A 25842-nucleotide genomic window follows, 5' to 3' on the forward strand; every position below is an offset into this window, starting at 1 on the left:
CACGCCCTAAAACACATCCGCCCATCACAGGCACGGTAAACTAGTCGCTTGAATCACTGGGCGTGATAATGGATGGAATTTTGTTTCAACAAATAAAGTTCAACTTATTATTTAATTAGGCTGAAAGTTAACCTTCACTCTGTATTATCGCCAATGCATATAGACCTATATTATAGCATATTAACATATATTAACAACTTTCACTCTATCATGCTATCATGTAGTTACCTGTGGTCTTACATTTATTTTAGTTGAAGAGAAGCTTCATATGTGAATATGGTTATTTACACAGTATGTAAATAAAGTGGTTACACTTTACGTTGGGGCAACATCTACAAAGTGACAGTCATTTGTTTATGACTGATTCATTTACAAATATTTTATAGATGAATTATAAGTAATTACTCTGTGTTAGTCCTGCCACGGTCCAAGGTGTACCCTGTATGACAACAGGATTAGGCTCCAGCCCCATCCTGCAACCCTGAATTGGATACGCAGAATAACATGGGTGGCTCTAAGTAAGTAGTAGCAGCTTTTTGGTTGCCATATTGTAGAAATTCCTCCTCTATCATGACACTTTGCTCACTGTTTGTTATTGGGAAATAAACTTTACTTACTTAAGCAAATAATATATTATAATGTCTATGATTATATCTAGCTTATTAATATTAATAACCATGGCTTGATGAATTGATTGCCTTTAATGTTTTCAGAACATTAGGTCTGGAGGTAACTAATGTTTGCTGATGGAAATTTCTTACTAATATTTACTTAATGGCTTGGAGGAATCGTCAATCTGAAGACTGATAATTTTTTACATGGAAGATAACTGGAAGATAGTTTTTACAACTTAGCAACCCAAAAAGTTGTTGTGATATTAATTTGCAGTGGATTTAAAAAACTTTCACTATGTGATCCATAGCACAGTGGGTAACAAATGACTGAATTTACTACTTAGAATGTAAATTTCCATAGTCTAGGTAACCATTTTGCCTCACACATTTGAGTTATGGTTCTAAAAGACAATCCTCAGTCCATTTCTTCCTAGATTTCCTCAAGGTGCAATTACGAATGTCTCACTTGGCCACAATATTAAAGCCACATGTCTAATGCCGTAAAGATGTCCTGTATGTTGCCAAAAGAGTTTGGATCAGTTAGTGTATGGACTCCAGATCCCATGGGTGTTCTGTTTGGCAACTGGATGTTTAGATCCTTTAGTTCTTGTGCATTGTGAGGAGAAGCCTCCATAGACTTGCAATCTTGGTAGTTTGTATGCAGGTCAGAACCTAGTGCTTTTTGCAGGGCGGTGTTGTGCACTGTCCTGCTAGGGGTGGGCACAGCCTTTGGGGAGTGCCATGTGTTGCTTGACCTGTGGCTGTGATTAGGTAACTGGTAACACTGATACTTTCCACAGCTCTGTAAGTCCCATCAATATTGTAACTAAAGGATTAATTCTCTTTACTCCATTTGTCCTCATTTGGCAATGGAACTGGCAACAACTAAATGGGGTGTTGCACTGTTTTTATTAATTACTTCCAAACTGTGCTATTTATGGCACGCAGGCCCCTCTAAATGGGGCGTTGCACCGTTTTTATCAATTACTTCCGAACTGTGCTATTTATGGCACACAGGCACCTCTCTTCTGAAAACAGCATATGAACGGAGGAGAAATTATAAATCACATAATCTCACCAAAGGCAAATAAAAGAAAACAGCTGGATTTTCACAGTTTATGTTTTTAGAGAAACAAATTGACTGGTACATTAGTTGACCAATCGTATCTCAGCTTCGAATCAGTTTTTATCCAATCACAGAAGAGAGCGATAGTCTTGCCCCTCCCAAAAACTGGATGCTGAAAAAGAACGTCATCTACCTTTTTACATTTAGCTTTAGCAAAAATTAGCTAGGTGTTCAATTATAGATAAGTCCTGCCGAACCAAGCGTATTTTCTTTTGAACCGACAGCCTAAGTAAGAGCGATATATTTGGCGCTCCCTGGTTTTACAGTGCCAAACATGTATGTAAAAGCCTTACGTCGATGCAGAGACATGTTGAAAGGAGAACTGGTCGTGTGAAACGCTGGCTAGCTTACTGAAAGCTAACTGACGAACAGGGGCCGAGAAGCGAAAGTGGCTAATATTAAGGACTGCTAAGCCTATCACAACAAGGCTGGGTGTCTTAGCATATCTACCGTGATCACGAGAAGAGGGGCTGATAGAGGGAGAGTGAGAGTGAGAGAGATTCCTTTCATACGCAGTAAGTAACACTTGGTACTCGGAATGAGCAACGAATCTACACTGGCTAGCGACCCGCTAACGTGTAACGTTAGACAAACACTTTGACAACTGTGAACTTCGCTAGCTGGTTAGCTAGCAGTGTAAGTGGCCTCTGTTTTAGGTAAAGAGAATCGAGAATTGGCTTGATTTTACTTCAGGATCTCAAAGTACCGTTATTTATATGTATTTATTGGGACAGAGAGTACGATGTTGTCGTTGACGCCGGTGTAGCCACACTTACTAACACACCCGAGCTCCATTCAGGTGATTTTCACATTAATTGTAGCGTTTCACGCACTTGTCAATATTCAAATGGGTTATCAGCGTCACGCTGCTGGCGGATTAATGATTATCCATGGGTCTATCCATGTGATCCGAGAAGGTTTGGTTTGTCTTTATTTGCTTATGGCATGTGTCGACAGTTTTTCTCCAGTAAATTTATTTTTAATCTGATTCATGAGTATTTGCAACAGGTGCGAGTTACGTGGAACTGGTTTTAATGTGTAGCTTATTCTGGTTGCTGATTAGCATAAAGCTAGCTTTTGTTTTAGACGTATTGTTTACTAACAATTAGTAGAGTCTAGCTTTATTTTAAGCTCGTCCATGTTTTCGATTCCCATTTGCTCCTATGAAGCTCCAGTACAGGGATTAACTTGTTTTATTGCCTTGTTGTGGGTACTTTTATTGGGTTGTTGGTGTGTGTGGCAGTGTGTTTGTGTGACGGTGTATTCCAGAAATGGCAGCAGCATCAGTGGCATGTTTGTGTTGGCACCTTGATGTGAACTCCTGCAATAGCCATGCTCTTTTAGCCTATGACTGCACTGGGTGCATGGGCTTGTCCGAAGGCCTTTATCTATACCCATGTGGTTGTCTTAGTGTGAACTGAAAGGGTTCACACGCAGATGCATGCTCAGATGTAGTGGCAAGCCTTGAATAACTGACAGATTAATTTGTGTTTGTGCTTATGTCTCAGAACAGGGTGATAGTATTGTTTAAGATTCTTGAATCAGCTTGTGGGGTTATGTAAATGCTGTGCACGTGCTTTTATAATGTATCCCAAAGGAACTGAAAGTGGTTTTAGTGCATGCTTAAATACTCGTTTATACTTGTTTATAGTCCCTCATCATTTCGCCACTTCTTAGAGTTGAGAAATGATGAGAAAACAGAGGTACATATATATACAGTGCAATGCAAAAGTATTTGCTCCCTTTCTGATTTCTTAATTTTTTTTAACCCATTTTTCACATTTACATGTTTCAGATCATGAGACAAATTTTAATATTAGACAAAGCTAACCTGAGGAAATATATTACTTTTAAAATAAATTATTATGTTTAAAAAAAAAAACAAAACTAACAAAACATACCTGGCATATGTGGAAAAAAATAAGTGATTATAAGGTAACTGTGATTAACCAATTTTTTGGGGGAAAGCGGAGTTCAATTTCAAATAGCCACACCTAGGCCTGATTACTGCCAGACCTGTTGAATCAAGAAACCACTTAAATAGAACCTGTCTGACAAAGTGAAGTAGGCTAAAAGAGCTCAAAAGGCAACACATCATGGTACGATCTAAAGAAACTCAATAAACAGCAGAAAAACAAACTCACTGACATCTGTCAGTCTGGAAAGTGCTTCAAAGCCCTTTCTAAAACTCTGGGAACCTAGCAGCCATTATCCACAAATGGAGAAAACTTTAAACAGTGGTGAAGATTCCCAGTGGCTTTCGACCAAAATTACTCCAAGTGCACATCAGTGTCTCATCAAGGAGGTCACAAAATAACCCAGAACAGAATTGCAGCTCACTTTACTCACTCTGTAAAGTCAGAGATCATGATTCAACAATAAGAAAGCGACTTCTGGGGTTGTTTGTTGCTTCAGGATGTGGACAATGATCCAAAACACACCAGCAAGTCCACCTCTGAACGTCTCAAAAAAACCAAAGAGAAAATATAGGTTTTGATGTCGCCTAGCTAAAGCCCAGACTTGAATCCCTCTGGTGTCGCTGAATTAAAACAATTCTGCAAAGAAGAGTGGGACAAAATTCCTCCACAGCAAAAGCCTCATTGCCAGTTATTGGTGCCAATGCTGGCACAACCAGCTAATAGGTTTAGGGGGCAATTACTTTCACACATAGGGTCAGGTAGGTCTCAGTATTTTTTTTTTTCCTTAATAAATAGAATCATCATTGTATTTAACCGGGTTATCTTTGTCTAATATTATAAGTTTGATGATCTGAAAGGTGTGAGACAAAAATGCAAAAATAAGAAATCAGGAAGAGGGGGGGCAAACACTTTTTCACAGCACAGTATATTGCAGAGAAACCACTTGCAGTCCAGTATGACATGACACATGTACTTTCAACCTCTTTGGTCTGGACTGACATCCCCATCATCTGTTCAAAGAACACTTGTTCTGGGAAATTGACAGCTTCAAAGATGAGTCATCAAAGAGAGGGGGATCTGTGTTCCACTTGTCAAATTTGTTTAAAAAAAAAAGAAAAAAAGTCAAGGTTGAGGTAAAGTTGTTTTTTCTTTTTAATCATAACTGAGAACAGTGTGTTATACCAGCTGTTCACTGCCTTCTTTATAAAATCATTAAATGTGGATGTGGCTAATGGGTACTAGCAAAAAGATGATTCATGGCTAAAAGGCAATATAAGCACATTAGTAGAAACTGAGCATTTACATGTCTGTATGTTGTGGATTTTCTCTTCAGAGATGGACTCAATTGTAGACTTAAACTATAACAGTCACAGCTCAGTTTTTTTTAATATTGACTAGCTATATGTGTTTTATAATTTGTTTTTGGTATTGTGATCTAAGGAGGTCATAGCTTTCTTGAAGTTACCCACTGATTAGTGAAGTTAAATTATGATGCCTCAAGCTTCAACTATTTGCCATTGCCATCTTGATATTTTGGTAAATCTGACAGTGACAGACATTTAACAACTTATCAGTCACAAGTTGTTGGCATACCCTGAATAATCTTCCTCTCCAAACATGAACGTAATTTGCAAAAGTTCAATTCATGATGCCCTGGAACTACTGTCAGTCTTCAGATCTCAGATCTCATTGTACAACCGTATGGTTACGATAAAGGCATTCTATTCTATTCTATTCTATTCTATTAGAATGGATTTTACTTAGTTCATACAACATATAGCAAATTTCTCCAGGTAGAGGATAGGAATTTAAATCTGAACACAAATAAGATTAAAAAGAAAAGTGAATACTTTGGGAAAGAAATATGGCCAATGGTTACTTTTGAGGTGGTAATGCAGCCATGTCAGTTCAGAAGATTAATTCAGCAGCACTAAGGTGTTTCCTTTATTGAGTTAGCTTTGAAGTTGATGACCTCCATGCTCCCCCTAAATATGTTGCATTACAGACAGTATAGTTGTTGGGTTAAGTTTTTGTTTCCTAACTCCACTACTTTAGTTGTGTCCATCGAAAGACAGGATGCAGCAGTGGGATATTGTCATGTGCTAATATCCCATTCAGGCTTTTACTTTTTACCTTAATTTCCCCTCATCAGCTCCTCAGCATGGTACAACACCTCTACAGCAAGCTACACTGCTACCATGCTGCATTTCCTATCAGCCTAATATTATCATCATGTCATTTTCCCACACAAAACAACAGTACAGTAGTTTAGTAAGGTGATGCTGACTTCTAAAGGTAGATTGGCCATTATATCACACACTGTACCTTTCATGTCATCGAGTCAGGAGAGAGAGCTGTAAGACATTAGTAATAGTTCACTGTGTTAAGCCTGTGGTCTGCATTTGACGAGCTAATCTCACCCTGCGTGGATCCTATCAGCAGCTGACTGTTAAATTGAGTTAACTTGTTAAAGCTATCCTCCTTGCCTGAAGCTGAGAGTGGTGGTTTTTCTGGGGCGCCTCAAACAGAAACCAGTGGGGGAAAAATATTTTGGCCTAGTAAATCAGAGCAAATTCCGCCTCTGTGTTTTGGTCACCTTGATGGATTACATGAATGTTCAGACAGACATACATGTGGCAGTTCATGTGCAGTTATGTCTGACCACTACCACTGTTGCTATGACAACCACTCAGCTGCCACTCCAAGCCTGAGTAGCCATGGAGACATCAGACTTTGGGTGACATCAGTCTGTGGCGTACAAATTACCTATGCTGGTATTTATTTTTAATGAACACCAGTGCCCAAAATCATTGGCAAATTCCAAAGATTTTGGCCTTTAACCAAAGGGCAATTATCAGGACTGTAATAAAAATAGTTTTAATTTACTTTTTTTTTTTTTTTTTTTTTAAGTGGTTCAAACTTGAATGTGTATCATATGCCAAAAAAAATCTATTTTTTTAAGTTTGAATACAGACTCTGGAATACAGACTCTGCTTTACCTATGTAAGCAGCCAAATGCTAAAGGCCCACTTTAAGCCAGGTATGGTACACATGTGATGTGTATGTAGTTGCAGCATAGGTGAGGGCAAATAATGTTATTTGGTGATTGTGGAAATTGCTTTGATATCTGCTCAGTATTGTGTGTGAATGCATTTGTCGTCAAGGTAATAATTCAAGTGGTCTGGACTACTGATGCTTTTCATCCCTTTGATATGTGATCAGTGACCAAGTGTGTTTGTCTGTCATGCACCTGTTGAATATCATCTAGATTTTGGAAGTCACATCAAACGCTTTGATAACAAACCATTGGCAAAGTAAAGAGGGAGAAACTTGGATAAGCATTATTTATGTCTTAAATATCAGAAGATAAAAAAGAATTCTTTTAAAAAAGGATTCCTTATTAAAAGTAAAAAACAGATTGGACTGGTTAATTCGGTTAGTTAGAAATTCTAACTCCCTTCACTCATTATAGAAAGCAGAAGTTTGAAGAGGGGAAAAAAAAAGTATTTTCTTAATTTCAAAAGTTTATCATCATACATAATTTAAAAACCCAAACCCTTGATAATAACAAAGAAGGGATCTTGTGGCTGTTTTACTCTGGGGTGTACTTTGCTGGCTTCTTATGGGTATGCTTTAGGGTTGGGCATTTGGACGAATATATTGACGATCGACAATAGGCAGAGCCTATCATTGATAGTTTTTACAAGGGCGATTTATTTATTTAATTTATTTATTTGCCCATGAGTAAGTTTGCTAATAATGATAGCCTAGCATACTCAGCTGGATGGTGGACACGTACATTCTCATGCAAGTTAGTCATGTTTGAGTACTTTGCTCGCACTACACGTCTGCACAAGTGGGACACCGCTTTGATTACATCCTTAGGTTTACCTCTTTCATCTGGTTTAAAGCCAAAGAAATCCCAAATTGGCGGATTTATATATTTTTTAGTGCTGTCAGCGTTAACGCGCTGACATCACGACTAACGCGATTAACAATGAACCATGTGGAGCGCAGACTGAGTCAAAATCCCTGAAATGTCACTGTCAATGCATTTCGGCAGTTTGTCCAAATTTTGTTCATTCTGCGCTCCAGATGGGTGAGAGCGTTAAAATCGTGATGACCACGAACTTCTTCTGTATTGTAAACACGCAAATCAGTCCGTGCATGATTACATTGCCCCCGCCCATCAAAAAGTCTGCGCATGTGCGAATGTGTCACCCAACGCCATATATATCTTGCCAACTAATTTCACCTTGCGTCAGCCAGCAGCCACTTGCAGTTGGTTGGGGAATATGTGTTTTTGAGATGTTACGGGCAAATTTCTAGGCCAGTAGGACTGGAGCTTTAGTTATAAAAATGAAATGAGATACACCTGCCATTGCACAGCTCAAACTGTTACTTGATTGTAGTGCTGTCAAAATTGCTCAAAAATCACATTTGATTATTATGCATTCCAAAAAAAAATTCCCACAGAATCAAACTATTTGATTGTGCGCTACTTTGACACACAGTAGGGCTGTTCAATTAATCAAATGTTAATTTCAAGTACAGTTTTAGCTTCCAGCAGTTAAACGGCATAATATAGATAAAGTGTGATGTGTGAGTGAGGTGCATGCTGTCAGCCTGACAGTGTAGCGGGATATTATTGCCTTTGAAGTCTTTCTGTTCTTTTAGTTAGGTGGGGGAAAGATGAGTACACAAGGCGGTCTAAATGCTTCATATGTAGATGAGGGTGACTCACTCACTGAGTCCCCTTTATCTATGTCTAGTTAGCATTCATATGTGTTACTTTGTTGATGAAATCTGTGTTTTTACATTTGACTTTAAATCATAAGTTAATAGCAAAATAGTGGGCACTTATCTATTTTTATTTTTTGAGAGGAACCTTTTAGCTCTTTCCACATGTACATTAACAGACAGCATCCTTTAAGTATGCCTACAACTTACTTGTAAGTAGCATTTATTGATATTTTCAGATATAAGGTATGGGTTATTGTGCAATTTCCGTGGCTAAGATTCCATTAAGCAGTGTGACAATCAATAAGACTGTAAAAGTTAATGTTCTCACATTGCATAACCAATAAACATACTGGATAGAGAATTTCTCTCTGCTATCCAGCAGTGTAATGCTGCTGTGCATTTAGCTAATGCAGGTGCAGTTATTGATAGATAACGCATCCTCTTGAACACTCTGTGGAGTTTGTTAATGCTTTTTGAAGGCAGTCCTGACTACCCAGAGAAGCTTTTAAAGTTTCTTCTCAGTCTCTTTAAGGATAAATCAAAGGAGCTGCTATTTGTGGATGTGATGTGCAGTGATCACCAATAAGAAATAAGAAACAGTTGATATGTTCCTTAAGCCTTAGATAGAAAGTATAAGAAACACAGAAAAAAAGTTCCAGCAACCCAAAAGTTAAATATTTTCCTTAAATATCTGTGGGGGTATTTGTAGGCTTTGTGTTTTCAGAACATAACAAAGTCATATGAGATTTGTAAGCTGTTTATATTGGCTGAGAAGACATTCTGTGCACTGTAGATTCTCAGGCATGAAACTGAACTCTGATAAGTGATTAAAATAAGTTGATGAGATGTTTTTTTTTTTTTAATAATTTCACCTAAATAGGTATGTCTATCTATACTGTCTAATAGGGGGAAAAAAATCTTCTAAATAACTTTTTTCCACCCAGCATTAGTTGGAAGAGGAGATGACTGTAAAGCAGTCAAAGATGGGTAGATACCAAAAAAATGGTAACATTTCAAAATCATGAATATATTACAAGAGAACACTATTCATCCTCCCCTAGTTATATTATGCAAATCTTTATACATTCCTTTACGATTTCTACAACCTTTCCTTAATCCATCCATCCATCCATTCGCTTCCACTTATCCTTTCCAGGGTCGCGGGGGGGCGCTGGAGCCTATCCCAGCTGTCATAGGGCGAGAGGCGGGGTACACCCTGGACAGGTCGCCAGTCTGTCGCAGGGCCAACACACAGGGACAGACAACCATTCACGCTCACATTCACTCACACATTCACACCTAGTGACAATTTGGATTATCCAATTAACCTATCCCCTCAAACTGCATGTCTTTGGACGGTGGGAGGAAGCCGGAGTACCCGGAGGGAACCCACGCAAACATGGGGAGAACATGCAAACTCCACACAGAAAGACCCCGGCCTGATGGTGGAATTGAACTCAGGACCTTCTTGCTGTGTGGCACCTTTCCTTAATATCATTAGTAATCATGAAGATTACTTTTAATTTTGTCTAATTAGTTTTTCCCAAAAATTAACGGTGGGTATGACAGTTATAAGTTAAGGTATTTCTAATACAAATCTCTCATGGATGGTTTGGAATGAGTCTGTCTGTATTTTTCATGTATTGATGTTTATTAGGGTTGTTGCCATACTGGAATTTCAAAACTCGAAACCGATACTCAGTAAAAGACTCCATACTGCTTTTGATACCCAAGGGAAAATGTAATGGCGAAGAGGTAGTTTCTTGAAAAATGTTAAGCTGTTAATTTTCAACTAATTTCCCAAGTACAAGTTAGATTTAACAAAAAAGTATTTAAGATTTAGTTTAGAGATTCTATTTGCTTCACAAATTCACATAATTTCATTTGAGATCGTGATGGTAAAATATAGGTAATATAACAGGGTACAACAGAGTACCTCACACATCTAAATAATTTAATTATTGTAGAAGAAGAACAGTATGCTAAAGCTAAAACAAGCTTTTGATAAAGTGTGGTATGGTTTATGATAAAATAAAGAAGAGATCAAAAAAGCTGATTACTGTACAAGATTTAATTGGTCACTACCTGCATTTTAAAACTGACAACACAGCTGGCTGAAACAAAATGGAATTGAACAAATTTTAATCAATTTTTGTAAAAGTAGAAAAGTTACTTTATTAATGATAACAGGGGGCTAATGTGGCCGTCGGGTAATTGCTAATGGTTAAACGGCTAATGTTAAAATCTGTGCCAGTCAGGTTAACGTTTTTAACTCTTTAACACTTTATTGTTGTTCTAACAGGAACTTTACTGACCCCTTTAAATTCCTCCTAAAGTGTTGCTCAGTGTTATGAATGTTATGAACTACTTTTGCTGTTAATGAGAGGAGGAGGTGGGTGCCTGTCTGCGTGAAGTGGTGCTGTGTGAAGGTATGCATCTGCTGGACGAGGCACCAAAGTCACTGTTTGTATCAGTGTTGTTCCAAATGAGTATCTAATTCAATATTAATTTTAGTGTGAATGAATATCTGAATATCATTTTTTTTTTTTTTTTTTTTTGACTACCCAAATGCTGTTGTGTATATAAACTGAATGCAGCGTCAGCAAGCAACTTTCACACAATGCTACTATAAATCTAGTAGAGATTGAGAACACATTATGAACAGTGATAAGTTATGTGCTTTACTTGAAACAGCATTTTCTGCACTTTTCCTGAAATCTACCAAACACAGTCTTGGCAGTGAATAATTTAGACTCTGTATTGTAATCCGCCAGCATAGTAGAGACATAATTAACTGTTCAGTACTGTTTCATTGTCTGATTTTCTTTCTCTGTCCCTTGTTTCTTTTTATTTTCCTCTCCAACAGCTAGCAGTGGGTCTCTCAGGGCAGAGCCATGGGTGCGTTCCTGGACAAGCCCAAAACGGAGAAGTACAACTCACATGGCGAGGGCAATGGCCTGCGCTATGGGCTAAGCTCCATGCAGGGCTGGCGGGTGGAGATGGAGGATGCTCATACAGCTGTGTTGGGGCTTCCAGCCCCTGGTATGACTGACTGGTCCTTTTTTGCTGTGTACGATGGCCACGCAGGCTCTAAAGTTGCCAATTACTGCTCCAAGCATCTTCTTGAGCACATAATCACCGCTAGCTTAGGGGCTGGAAACACACAAGGCTCTCAGTCTGGATCAGATGGCTCCAACGCTCCAGCACCAGTTCCGCCTGCAGTGGAGGCTGTGAAAACCGGCATCCGGACAGGCTTCCTGAAAATAGATGAGCACATGCGCAGCTTCTCCGACCTTCGAAATGGCATGGACCGCAGTGGCTCTACAGCAGTGGGAATTCTTCTGTCACCTGATCATTTCTTCTTCATTAACTGTGGGGATTCTCGAGCAGTTCTCTACCGCAATGCACAGGTGTGCTTCTCCACACTTGACCACAAGCCTTGCAACCCACGTGAGAGAGAGCGCATCCAGAATGCTGGCGGTTCAGTGATGATTCAAAGGGTTAATGGGTCACTGGCTGTATCAAGGGCCTTGGGGGACTATGATTACAAGTGTGTGGATGGTAAGGGTCCCACAGAGCAGCTGGTTAGCCCTGAACCAGAGGTGTTTGTGATGGTTCGTGCCCCGGAACAGGATCAGTTTGTGATTTTGGCGTGTGATGGAATCTGGGACGTTATGTCCAATGAGGAGTTGTGCGAGTTTGTGAAATCGAGGCTTGAGATCTGTGATGATCTGGAGAAAGTCTGCAATGAAGTGGTGGATACCTGTCTGCACAAGGTATGTACTTATTTGTTTTGGAGTTTATCATTTGTATATTTTGCTGTGACATCCTCTGCTTTCTTTTGACTTATGGAGATGTACATGTGTAGAAAATTTTGTCAGCAAGATGTCCATTTGAATTTCCTGCCATAGAAGAACACTATATGATGAAGAAAGTTTTAGAGAATGTTTTATTTTGTTGAACAAGAGCTATTTGTAACAGCTTTAATGGCTCAGTAAACTTTCCCTTACTAAAAAAAGGAGACAGAAAAATTGTTTTGGCAGTCTTGAAAACAGGACAAAAAATGAAAAGAATGAAGTACAGAGCTTTGAAGTACAAAATGCTTGAAAGATGGCTTCAAGTCTTGCAGGTTACTCCTTAATCCTGACCAGCAGCTGTTATCTGCTTGAATTCAATAAATAATAGATGGGGGAAAAATGTATTTTATTGCTTATTTACTGTATGTTTTTGATAGAATCATGTTCTACTTGGCTCTGAGTTACAGTGCAGGTTATTCAGTCACTTATTCCCTATGAAAAATTAAAGCTATACAACATCTTCTTTTAACCTGCTCTTTCTTCTCTTTCTTTATTTGTCTGTCCTCTGGTCCATCTTAGGGGAGTCGGGATAACATGAGTGTTGTGTTAGTGTGTTTGCCCAACGCTCCCAAAGTATCGGAGGAAGCTGTGAGGAAAGACACTGAGCTCAACAGTTACCTGGAGTCTCGAGTTGAAGGTGAGAGTGGCTGAATGAAGAAAAAATGTCTATGTATTAATAGTCTTTGCGGGAATGAATTCTACACACACAATTTTAATTTAAATAGGGTACTGGGGGAAAAATGGACAGCTGGGGATTTATTGATAACCTTTCTTTATATGTAAAGTTTTTTGCCTATATTTACACCCATCTTATTTCAGCTGAAACTGTGCATCATATCTGTATATTCCCTCGATTGACCTTGCTACTTGCTATTGTCTAACCTTCAGCCAAATTTGCTCAGGCTCACAGCAGAAGAATGACACCATCATGACCTCTTTTTCCACTTCAGCGAGCATCTCCCCTCTTTATTCCCTCTTCGCTCCTCTCCTCCCTTCCTTCACTCAAACATTCACTGTCTTGTTGGAATGAATTTCCTTCTCCTTTCCTGTACTCGTTGCCCCTTTCTTCTTTCTAATTTCAACCCATATCATTATTATTATTATTATTATTATTATTTTTTTTTGTCTCTGGGAGCACGAGACCCTTTGAACACAGCGCAGCCTTTCTGGTCAGCTCTCTTCGCTCGCTATGTGCTGTTTGAGATACCGGTCACTTAAGAAATACATTTTTTTAGCTCTGAGGAATAACTTAAAAACTTTAAGGATTCATTTTGTTTTTACCTGTCTGATACCAGTGTCATCTTGAAATAAAATGTTTAAAAAAAAGGCCTTAATATCAACCGTAAGACTCTGAAATGGAGATTAAAATACAGGTAATTATTTCATGTTATAAAGTAAGTTCATGTTGGCTGAAAAGCACTCTAAAATGGGTCAAAATCATTCCACTTTTGAAGGTACAGTTCAGAAGTTCAAACAGTGTTTGTGTAAAGCAGGCTAGATGCTTGGCTTAGGGTACTGTCTAATACTGGAAGACAGAGGAGAGAGGGAATAGAACAAAACAGAGAGGGAGGAATTCTCTGGCGGAACATTATCTTGGCCCTATGCCACTCCCAACTCAGTTGCAGGCCTCTTTCTGTCACCATCTTTCTCCCTCTCCTCGTTTCAGAGACACACTGGCTTCCACAAATTGACTTGTATGTTTTCCATCTTCACTTCCTTTCTCCTCATTCGTCACATTTTTGGTCTCTGTCCTTCTGCTGTTCTGCTCTCCCTCCTCTGTCTTTGCACAGACGTTCATGGCTATCATCAGCTCTTTTAATACCGACTTGTGTAACAACATGTCTGGTGCTGTTTTAGAGATGCTGTCTCGGCCAGGGGAGGAGGGGTTTCCGGATCTGGTAACAGTGATGAGAAACCTGTCCACTGACAGCGGCATGCCCCCTCTGCCACCAGGGGGTGGTCTTGCCAGCAAGTAAGCACCATTTGACATTTATTAAAAAAAATGATTAAAATATGAAAGTGTTAAACATCTATAATACTTCATTATGTGCTCAGACAGTGGTAATTATAGAAATGTTACAAATTTGATTTATTTTTAACAGCTACACCTTTACTCTACTTAGTCCTCCACTGTCTTGTAGCTTCGATTGATGGCTCTAACCAATACCTTATGAAATTTTTTTGTATCTGTGTTCCTCTTGCAGACGCAGTGTTATTGAAGCAGTATACAACCGTCTGAACCCATACAGGGAGGAGGATGGAGTAAGTATCAGTATATATGAAACATAAGTGCTTTGTCTTTGACCATTTAGACATAAAATGCTGAAAATGTTGAGGGCACATGGCAAATTTGAATTTCAGCTGTCCTATGTCTCAAGTTTCTTTAACGTATGACTTTAAATGCACTTAGTTGGCTGTAGTTGTACATTTAAATTAACAGTTGATCAGCTAATTATGTAGTCACAGAGTAAGTGTGTATGCTCTGTGTAACATATTCCCATGAAATACCAGTGGGAGATCTTCTTTTGTTAATCTTATGTTGATTCATCTCATGTGGTGGCCTAAGCTGGTGATTTATAGACAAAGTATAAAATTACTGACTTAAGATGTGGCTTTGAGCCCATCCCCTTTCAGTTATGTTAAATGCTGTTTTTCTCTACGCATGGTGCAAGATGATACAGCTTTGTCAGGAAATGTTTGAGTGGAACTATGAAGTTGCAAGTGAAGATATTCATTTTCAGGTTATCTGCTTCAAATAGGCTTTTTTTTAAATCATTTATTTTATTTGCCTCCACCGCTCGGAGCTTTCTTTATCCTATCAGAAAAGTGTATGAAGACTCTTTAGTTAGGCTTTTAAGTGCAGTTATCTGACACTGGTATGAGAAGTTTTCCCATGTTTGAGCATGAGAATGTGATATGTGAATGTACATTTCTAAATTTACTTTGCTGCTGAATGGTAGATTTTGCTCTGCATCCTTCAGCTTTAGTGTCTTTATGTGTAATTTGAATTTTTTTTAAATTTGCCAATATGAACACAGACATTCACGCTCTCATACTGACACCCATTCACATACTGAATGAGGTAGTAAATCTACAATAAAATAATAGCAGATAAAGGCAAATACTAACAACAAATAGAAAAGAAAAACATCCACCTTTTAAAGCTTTCAAGTTTAATGTTTAATAAAAGAGTTTCCCCTGTAAGCCTGGTTTTCAAATGTTGTAGTGGTTGTAAGTGACAGTGACAGGAGATACTGTGCAGTGACTTTGACAGTGCTGTTTAACTCATTACATTACCTTCTGCTTTTTCTACTGGCAGAAGTTTTCCACTTTAGTCAGCATTTTAAAATTTGTGTCCTCATATTCGCCTTTTGTAAGTGACATATGTAGATGCTGTTTTATACATCATGTGCATAAAAAATGGAATCCAAAATTATGTCCCAAGGAAAATATTGACTAATTTTTATTTGCCAGTAAAGACAGACACCCTTTGTTACTCTGATTTTTTTTTTTTTTTTTTACAACCATAGACTGTATATGAAAGATAGCAATGGATAATTTAGTTTCGAACTCTGCATTTTAAATTCTTCAGTGTAAGCATTTTGGCTACCACAACTTTGGTGTTGGAGGCAGAAGTGACCTTTTTGGACAATAAGGGTGTGTACTAAGCTAGCAACTGGCAAACTTAGTTGACAGTTTGTAGACTCCACTGGTGCAATACACACACTACTGCTAATTAGTGCTAAATAATAGACTAATAAAATACTAGGGTATGAGTAAACAACACTGAAGGACAAACACACGGATTGTACTGCACAAGACACCAAGCTGTGTTATTTGTCAGATAATAAAGGCACCAACAGCACACACAGGCTGTTCAATTTATTGACTAAACTTGGTGACTGATTTAGATTCTGTTTGTGGAATTCTGACGGGATGGTAGCTAAGATGGCTATTTTCACACCCTAGATAAACTGAGGTATGAAGCACCAGTGTAAGAAAAATAAAGATTGTTTTGAACTGAATCATGCAAAGCTTCTACTAGGGCTGAAATGAACATAATGGGTCCAGTTTACTTGAGGTGGATTGCTATAATAAGCTTTTCACTAATGTTTAATGGAAAGTTTAAAAAATGTCCAGGTGTTCTTTTCTAACTAGCAGCTTCATGTTCTTTGAGGTAATGGACAGTGCCAAGGCACTTGTTGAGCCAGGTTTTTAACCTGCATTTACATTTGCAGGTTACAACACATAAGCTCATTATAACCATAGAGGAGGAAAAACAATCAGCTTATATAAACAGTATTGTTATTGTTGTCCTCTTTCGAATATAGGCCTGTTTCTCTATTTTTATAATTATTATCATTATTATTAAGGGTAAACTGTTTGAGTGCTTATGAAATGGTTGCACTCCAAGTTTTGTCCAAGGATTCAGTGTTTTCTACAGAGATGGAAAATATGGAATTTTAAATCTTGGATTTTGCAGCTGTTGTTACCTGCATGCATATTTCACACAAACATGTCCTTTGACAATCACGACATGAAAAAAGGGGATCAAATATACATAAAGAAGTTAACTGCACAATTCACTGATTTCTTTTTCTTTTTTGTGGACCCATTTATTATTTTTTTTTAAAAGAGAGAAATTTTTGATTGTTTTCACTATTTACTTGCCACTTAATTACTTTTGGTATAGTACGAATGGCCATTGGAGGGTCTGTTAAATTCATGAAAATATAGTTAAAAGTCCAAAATTTATGTCTTCCTTCACATTTATCATAGCGGTCCAGTGGGCCGGATTGGAGTCTGTGTCGGTGCAATTTTGGCCCCCGGGCCTTATGTTTGAGACCCCTGTTGCAGTAAATGGCTTACAGTACTGCATGTGTTAATGTATGTATGTAAATGTTTTTAAAGGATTGATAAGTTTTGTGTCTGTGAGAGAATCTCACACTGAGATTGAGGCCACTATTGTATTGTTTAGAATGATAAGCACTGCAGTGTCCTTAAAGAGCTCTACCTGCATATTAAGGGGTCTTGTGTGGTGTGGGTGTGTGTGTCCTGTTAGCTGGATGTGATATTTGCCTCATGGTGTTGTCTTGGATTTTCTGTAATGAGTTAGAGGTACTGTGATTGTTTGCTTTGTGTACACATAATCATGGAAAAGAAATCCACACATGAAACGGATATCGGCGCCCCTTAAAACCACAGTGGGTAGGTTCTGTGTGTGACTGTACACTGTAACGAAAAGTTTTGAGTGCTACCACCTGCTAGGTGTTAGGAGAAAGAAACAAGGCTGCTTGTCATAACATTGTCAAATAGAGCCATCCTAGTTTAACCTTGGCAGGTTTCTTTGTCTACATTAAGTGGCTAAGCCGTCCTCTACAGCTGCTGGAAAGAAGCATGTCATAGTAGCTCAATTAGTGCTGGTTGCACCCTTCATTTAAACATATTTTGCACATGGTGTGTAGTAAGGTACGCACCTGTAGTCACACAAACATTGACAAGGGATGTATCTATTGTCTAACTGTGTGTTCACCCTCTGATTAACGCAGCCCTCCTGTTTCATTTGGTAAGTGATCACATATATAACTGTTACACCCCCACCTCCCCCTTTTCCAACCCCTCATCTACACACATGCATACAACCACACATGCACACATGTGTACAAACACACATTCTTACAGGCATGTAAGTGGTGACCTGCTACACAAATCCTCCCTGTTACACCTTCATCTGTCTCTACTCCCTTCTCTGATCTGCTGTCCTGCATGTGGAGGTCCATTTAGAGTTTAAGGCGTGTTCATGTGGACGTCTGCAGACATGATTGTCGAGGTCTGATGAGGATGAATGATAAAGGTGTTTCTAGTCCTGTCCGTCCCCCCCCTCTCACGTCACAGGCATACAAACACGCATGCACTGTTCCTACACGCATGCATCGCTGTCTCACTCAGTCTTTCAGCAGCTGCACGCAACTATACAACAGTCTTTGTTTCTGTGTCCCTCCTCGAAATAAGACGGAAGGCCTTGCAGTTGTTTTGTTGGAATATGTTAAAGAAAGACTCCGGAGACCGAGGTTGAAGATGTTTACTGCCTCACGCTGCTGTTGTAACAGCATTGTAAATATATTGTGTTGTTTCTTTGTTGAGTTGTGTTGGTCGTAAGGAAAACTGACCTTCAGGTCTGGGTTTGGGGGAATAAATCCTTGAGTTTCACTTTTAAAATGTTTTGTTTAGTTTTTGTTTGTTTTTTTTGCTTTTTATAAAAAGTGTCTTTTTTTTTTTTTTCTCCCCACCCTTCTTCTCCTTCCTTTGTTTCCTGACTTTTCTCTTATTTCTTCTTCCTCTATTTTACTCTTCTTGTCTTCCCTGTTTTCTCCTCTCCCTCCTTTCCTTTTGCAGAGTGGAGCGGAATTGGAGTACCACTGGTAGCTGTCCAGTGCAACTGCCTGATCGAAAATACAGGACCACTATACCACATGAGATTACATTCATTGTCACCTTTTAATTTTTTCTGTAATTCTTTTTTTTCCCACACTGAGAATAACTGAAGCTGAAATCTTGGTTTTAAAAACACCTAATGTGGAGGACTGCAAAACTGTTTTTCTCTCTTTTTTTTTTTTTCTTTTTTTTTTAATAGAAAAAAAATGGAGGGGGGAGGGGGGGGACACTGCGTTCATGTTCTGACTCAAGAACTGAATCTACAATATAAACAGAGCGAGGAGGAGAGGCCAACAAGCACAGTTTCTCTTGCCCCTTGTGTGTTTGTTTGTTTGTTTGTTTGTTTTTTTTTGTTTTTTTGTGGATTTGCAGAGACAGGACACAGGTCTGAATCTTTTAGGGTTCTGTGGTGCCTTGCTTAGACCAGAGAGAGAGAGAGAGAAGGGAGGACCTCACAACTCGCCAGCCAGCCACGACCAAAACCAACCACTAGTGGATTCATTGTAAACACTGAGAAGGCTTAAAGTGGTTTGTGGCATTATTTCTTTGGAAGTGTGAACTTTTTCTTGCATCTGACGGGGAGTTGATCGACCACACAAGCCTGCAACTCAACTACACACCTTAAGCTACACTGTCCAGTTCAGGATCTGGGCATTACTGGTACACAAACAGGGGCCAACACTTCACTTACCAATGGACATGGCTCACTGGAGATCACCTTACAGAACTCACAGAAATGTAATAAAAATAACTAAATGAATCACTATCCAAAGACCTTGAGGTTAAAGCCTCAAATTCAGGGTCTGAAAGCCTGAGAATCCACACCTGACCATAAGGGGAGCACTTATGTGAGAGACTTTTTGGCACCAAATCCCAGTTTGGCTCCTGGATATTATGTCCAGACTTAAATGGGACGTGGACTGGTTTGCCCAGCTGCAAATACATTAAACTTGAGCGTGATAGCGACTCTTCTTGCACGTCTGCTTACTTTCTGTCTGCTCATCTCTTTCAGGATATTGTCACTTGATTTGTCACTCTTCCCTTCTGTCTGCCTTATTTTTAAAAAAAATTTTTGTTTTAACTTCAGTTTCTCTGCCTCTTCATAGGGCAGAAGAGACTCGGCTCTCATTTTGCATTTGCAGACAATGCCAGAATCATAAGCTTTTGAGCCTGCTGTTGTTGAAGATATTATAGAAAGATAGAAACTGTATATGAAATTCATAAATATAAAAAATATATATAGAGAGATATCTATATAGACAGAAATATTTTGATTTGTTTGTTGTCACTTAAATTCCCAGCCATGGTATTCATTGCGGCCTAATGTCGAAAAAAAAAAAAAAAAAGAAGGGGGGGAAACACCTCCCCACCCAATAAAAAACCCCATGATGCTGCACACACCGTTCCCACACAGCAGCGTTCCAAAGACAGGGTTTGGGGTAAAGGAATTCCAACCGCCCCCTCATCCTTAACACATGCGCACACACAATCCTGCTCATGCTACAGCTTGCCTTTTTCTATCTCTCTGATATCCTGTGTGTGTATATATATTAAAAAAAGAAGAAAAAACAAAAAATACCTTTTTTTTTTTGGTTTAGATTGTAAACATTTATTACCTTAAATATATGCTTTTTTTTGGTATACTTTTTTTTTAATTACTATTGCTGTGGTCCTGTTACAAATGGATAAAGAAAACAACAAGAGGAACCTGAAACATACCTTTTACAACATATTGGGAGACTTGGGTTTTGGCTATTCACTGTATGAAGTCAAAGGAGGGACACTGTAGGCAGAGGAGAAGGGGTTCTACACTGAGAGTTAAATTCACAGTCACTGAATTGGTGTCCTTTTTCTTTTTTCCCCTCTTTTCCCACAACCACCTTCATTGACTTTACCTTGAAGGCACAGGACAGTTGCTGATTTAGGTTGGATTTGGGTTTACCAGGAGTCTTTTGTGTTAACCTAAGCACTAAAAAAGTGATGGAAGCTTTAGAAATGGATATTTGTCAGGAAAAAACTCAAGTCTTTTACAGTGTGCACACACATGCATTGTCTATGTGTGTGTGTAGTATTTAGATGGGGTTAAAATATGCTATAAATACAGAATCATTTAATGGCATGTAATGTGCTTTCTGAAGTGGCAGTATTGGAAGAGAATACACCTGACAGAGATTGCTGGCTGGTTAATGTTATTGTGGTACACTTGCTCTTGGTGCCATATGACAAATAGGTACTTGAATGTGTAGTTCTTTTGCAGTTACAGTTGTTTTATTGCAATGATATAACTTTTCTTTGTGGTGGAGGGAGTGGGAGGGGTGGTATCTCCTATTGGTGCATGTTTTGTGATTGAGGAAGGAGTGTAATTTGCGTGTGATATGCACTGGGTGGGCGGGTGGGTGATAATGTGGACAATGTTCAGTGTGGTGAAACACAATGTTGGAGAGGAAAGGCAGTGATAGAGGAACAACCTGTAGATGAACTGGAGCACAAATGAGGATATTAATTCACTTTTAGGGACTTAACGTACAAATTAGATTTCCCTTACTTTAAAACCCTAAACCACATGTTTCCCACCATTCCCATTGTGGACATTGTCATATCTCATATTCGCATACTTTTTAACATTGTGCAAGCTTTTACCACACTGAACACGGTCTTCAGTTTAGGTTTTTGTTTAAGCTATATCAGACACTGGGCTTGGAGAGAATTTAAGGGAGGGAAGGACAGAGACATTTATTTTTCTGAATGTAATTCTTCATTACTCACACTGATTCCACTGCATGGACTGAATACAAGCAGCACTGCAGCATCACATTCTCTCCTCATCGGTCATTTAATGGCAGAACAAGCTACCTTGGCTTCCTTTGTTTAAAAAAAAAAAAAAAAAAAGTATATACTTGATCATTATTCTGATTGTGGAATATAATGTCAGAACTTATGTGGGAAGACATAAGATAAAGGAGACTTTGAAAGTTTGGCAATGCCTGGATAATTTGACCCTGACTTGTTGCTATGATTTAACGTTCTGTTGAGTAAAGAGAATTTTACAAGCATTTGGTCTCCTGAACCTGTCAGTTATTTTTGGGCCGGGTTGAAGGTTTACATTCCCTGTGGGCTTTTTAGCATAGACATGTTTGTGGTCACTCTTCATATACAAGTAGAAATTCCAGGGGGTTTTTTTCAGGACATTGTTTTAGCTCCTAAAACATCAGAAAATCATCACCTTTGTGCACCGTCCCTTCGTCCAGCGTGCTTTATAATGTTGAAAGACCAAATGATGAACATAAATGTCAATAAAAGACTGAAAGGTTTAAACAGCTATGCTTTTTGCAGTTTTAGTTTGAAATATCAGCTATTATTATGTATGCAATTAAAGTTCAGCACAACAGCAAAGCTGTATTTTATGTATATTTTTTTCAGTTTAGGATCTGTGAGCTGTGAAAAATGTTAATCAACACATTGTTGAAGCAAGCAAGAGGGCGTTTTGTACAAGAATAAGTTACCATATAGGTCAGAAAAGAGAGCAGCGAGTCTAACATTAAGATTGAAAGACTGACACAGGCACACAAATGTGTCAAGGGTTCTTTTTTTGTAATTTATCATAAGTCACAAGATGGTAAATCGGTGGCAATAATAACAGAAGATCGATTCCTAGAAATCTGAGATACTGTAAAGTGCAAATTGAAAAGGAATTCTATCATTTGTAAATCTTAAATGTATTTTCTTCACAAGGGAAAATAGAAAACATCAAATGCTTAAAATGAAAAAATGTAGCATTAAAAAAAAGTCCCCAAAATGTTTATACATTTTTAGCATCCCTTCTTCTCTCGACAACAGTTCATAAACTTGTAGGAACTGAGACCAGTTCCAAAGGTTTTCAGTTTGGTCTTTAATCTGTATGGAGGGGTCAGGGGATAGAGGTCACCAAAAACACACTGCCAGTACAGTTAAGAAGCCTGGTCAACCATTCCTAAAGACTTCTTTAAAAAATTACAAAAATGCTTATCTAAGAGAGGCTGTGTTAAAAAAATAAATAAATAAATAAAGGTGATCACACCAAATATACACTTGTTAGAACAAAGTCAGATTTCTGCCAGCGTTAAGAAGTTTAAGTACACATTAAATCCCTGAGATAATATAAGATAAACAAGTGCAATTTCAGCAGTACATCCTTCTACATGATAAATGTGTAAAAAATAAAGACAGATAAAGGTTTTGAAAGTTCACAAATCCCAAAATAGGAAACACATTTAGTTCAGGTGCATCTTTATCGCCTACAATGTTAAAAGGCAACTTGCGCCTCGGTGCTTTTGTTTGGTTTGGAAGGTTACATTTGAAGTAACTGATGTCTCAGTCGTAGTTAACCCGTTTGTGCCCAGATTTTTTTCAGAGTTGTAAGGCATATCATTTTATCAGTTGAGTCCCTCTGAATCATGTTATGTATTTATTTTTTCCATTTTGTACTTTTTTTTGAAGAAAATAGCATTTTTATGACTGGCAACAATTGTTGCCAGTAGTCACAACTTGTCACTAGGTCAAATGTCACCTAATAATAATAATAGAGAAGTAATAATAATAATATAATAAGAACAAAATAATAATATAGTCATAATAAATAATAACAAAAGGTGGAGCCTCAGGTTCCCCTGTATAAAATTCAAAACATCAAACAATTTGAACTGATTTCTTTATTCTCAATTTTTTATAATCAAAAACTCAAACATTTTTTTCTTAGAACCTCTAAAACATATATACATATATAACATATTTCTTCCCATACATTCCATCATCTTTCATGCATGTTCTACTCAGTGTGGTACTTCTTGAAGCACTCCACATGTAGTGGCACATCACACTTTCCACACGCAAATGATGTGCGTCCGCCGCCCAGTTCTTGCATCGCTTGTACCTGCTACCAGTGTTGCAGGGCCAGTGGTTCAAATTATCAAACCTGGTGGCATCAGTTATCGCCACCGCCATTGAAGATCTTCTGCCCTGCCTACTTGGCTTTGTTCCATGGCGCGGGAGGAGGGTCTGGGCTACCAGCCTCTGGAAGGAGAGGAGATCCTTCTCCCGCTTTTCCAGGACCTAAATGAATGACAAAACAAGCATGATAGATGCATGAATGTGCATCGTTTCATCCTTTCTACAACGTCATGCCCCATATGTAGAATGTTCTGTAAAAGCAATATCACACTTGAGTTTGTGATGTTGGTCTGGATATCATCACTGTTGCTCTTGTCGGGCGAAGAGCACTAGCGATGACCTCGAGTCAAACATCACCAACTCGATTGTGATATCACTAAATAACATACAGCCTTGTGTACCTGTAATAGCACCAGCTGTTCACCATGGCACTGTTCAGGGCCCAGCTGAAGCATGGCCACCACCACTTCTTGGACCGGATCTTGACTCTGTAGCGGCTGACAAACTGGTCATGCAGGTCCACTCCTCCATGTGTGTGTGTGTAGTCCTGGATACACTTGGGCTGTCTGACCTTGTCCATAGTCCGCTTCTGTTTATTCCATCTCTTCGCCTCAGTTTCGTGAACTCCCTCTCCATGTTCGACACCACGGTGACCACGCTGTTGTCATTCCACCTTACAATCAGCTTCTCTGCCTCAACCAGATACTCAGCATCTCCTCTGGGTGTCTTCTTGAAGGTCTGGGGTGCTGTGAAGGGAACGTTATGGAGCTGAGTTTGTCGCATCGTGCCACAGCTGCCATAGCCTCTCAGGGTCATCTCATCCACCAGGGACAGGGTTGTGAAGAGGTTGTCGTGGTAAAACTTGACTCCAGGTGGCACTTCAGCTTTCTCTGCCAGGCCAAGAACCACACTTGGACCCTGACCAAGTCCAGTTTCCACCAGATGTGTGTGGCTTCCTACATATGGCTCCATCTGATGGACAAACCCGGAGGAGGATGCTAAGCTCCATATTTTATACCCAAAACGAATAGGCTTCCCTCTAATAAACTGTTTGCACCCATGCCTTCCTTGGTTCTTAGTTTTGTGGAGCATGGGCCCAACAATCTGACTGGTCACCTTTTCATTTGTGCCACTGACCTTTCTAGTCTCTGTCTGACTCACTGAGGATGAGCACCCAGGATCATCATCGGGGATTTGGCAGCTGCATGTCCGAATTAGGTAGAAAGCCTTCACCTTTGAGTATTCTTGATGGGAGGCGGTTATGGTCACCAGTGGCCTCATCATCAGATTGGTCACTGTCACAGTCTGTGTCATGTGCGTGCATTTCTGACTCAGGCACAACTGTGATGTCCGCCACAGTTTCAGAGTCCTGCAGCATGGCCAGGATCTCTGCTACGGTGTACCTAAGGAAAGGACAACATACATGTTAGCTAGCAAGCGAATTTTAGCTAGCAAGAAAATGATGTATGGTAATGTATAAAAATCCTATACACAGAGGCCTTGAATACCTGTGAATTTATTTAGCTAGGAATTATTCTAAAAGGACTAAAATGAGCCATTGTACATCATTCTACAATTTTAAATAAGTAAATTAGGAGCAATCCTGCAGACAGTGTTTTCCTTTAGTTAGCGACATGCTATGTGCCCACTGGCAACTTTTGTTGCCACTCACAGAAATAAGCCCATGAACAAAAAAATATTTATCCTAGGTACAATTTTTTTGGGGAGGGTTACTCTAGAGACTTGAATGATTAAATAATTATAAATATGTTTGGGGGGAAAGTCATAAGAAATTTATGAAAATTACCTCTTTCCAGGATGATTTGCATCCGCCATGTCTTCAGCCAGAAAGAGCGGGAAGCAGATGATGTCATGCGATAGGAAGCACTTGGAAACGATTTTTTAAAAATCAAAACCTTTGTCTAAGTTGTCTACTAGCATATAAGTGGAAAAAGTTGCATTAGTACCTTTGAGATTTTTTATTGTGAGTCGAAAATGACAGTGATAAACTTTGGCAACAATTGTTGCCAGTGGGGCAAAACGGGTTAATACTGTGTACTGAAAAAATGCTAATCTGTAACCAGTCCCATCAACTCTCCACTTTCCCACATTCCACAGGTGTGTCAGAGACAGGCTCTACTCCGTGTACTATGACCCTCTGACTGTATTATCTTTAATGTGCGGTCTCCGAGTCACTCATTGTTCTTGAGGCGAGCTACACA

The 25842-nt window shown here is 38.9% G+C and overlaps 1 protein-coding gene across 3 annotated transcripts; it reads left to right on the forward strand.

Annotated features, from left to right (window-relative positions):
* Positions 1-1844: 1844 nt before the first annotated feature.
* On the forward strand, positions 1845-21747 carry ppm1ba (protein phosphatase, Mg2+/Mn2+ dependent, 1Ba). Of its 3 annotated transcripts, none has more exons than XM_031746699.2 (6): positions 1845-2255; positions 11269-12178; positions 12779-12896; positions 14117-14231; positions 14464-14521; positions 18656-21747. In XM_031746699.2, the coding sequence occupies exons 2-6, from the start codon at positions 11297-11299 to the stop codon at positions 18683-18685; spliced, it is 1203 nt and encodes a 400-aa protein (XP_031602559.1). In that variant the 5' UTR covers positions 1845-2255; positions 11269-11296; the 3' UTR covers positions 18686-21747. The 3 variants fall into 3 exon arrangements, with proteins under 3 accessions (XP_031602559.1, XP_031602560.1, XP_039477732.1); XM_031746700.2 differs by having other exon boundaries at positions 1845-1969; XM_039621798.1 differs by lacking the exon at positions 1845-2255 and adding an exon at positions 2639-2657.
* Positions 21748-25842: the final 4095 nt, after the last annotated feature.

Source organism: Oreochromis aureus, linkage group 13 (genome assembly GCF_013358895.1).
Source record: "Oreochromis aureus strain Israel breed Guangdong linkage group 13, ZZ_aureus, whole genome shotgun sequence".
In the NCBI taxonomy this organism is placed as follows: Eukaryota; Metazoa; Chordata; class Actinopteri; order Cichliformes; family Cichlidae; genus Oreochromis; species Oreochromis aureus.

What these genes read in the sequence shown, in the direction of transcription:
- ppm1ba (XM_031746699.2), top strand. Translation starts at nt 11,297, where the DNA reads ATGGGTGCGTTCCTGGACAAGCCCAAAACGGAGAAGTACAACTCACAT. An exon ending in TGGATACCTGTCTGCACAAG is followed by an intron (nt 12,179 to 12,778) that starts GTATGTACTTAT and finishes GGTCCATCTTAG; the next exon opens with GGGAGTCGGGATAACATGAG. An exon ending in CCTGGAGTCTCGAGTTGAAG is followed by an intron (nt 12,897 to 14,116) that starts GTGAGAGTGGCT and finishes GTGCTGTTTTAG; the next exon opens with AGATGCTGTCTCGGCCAGGG.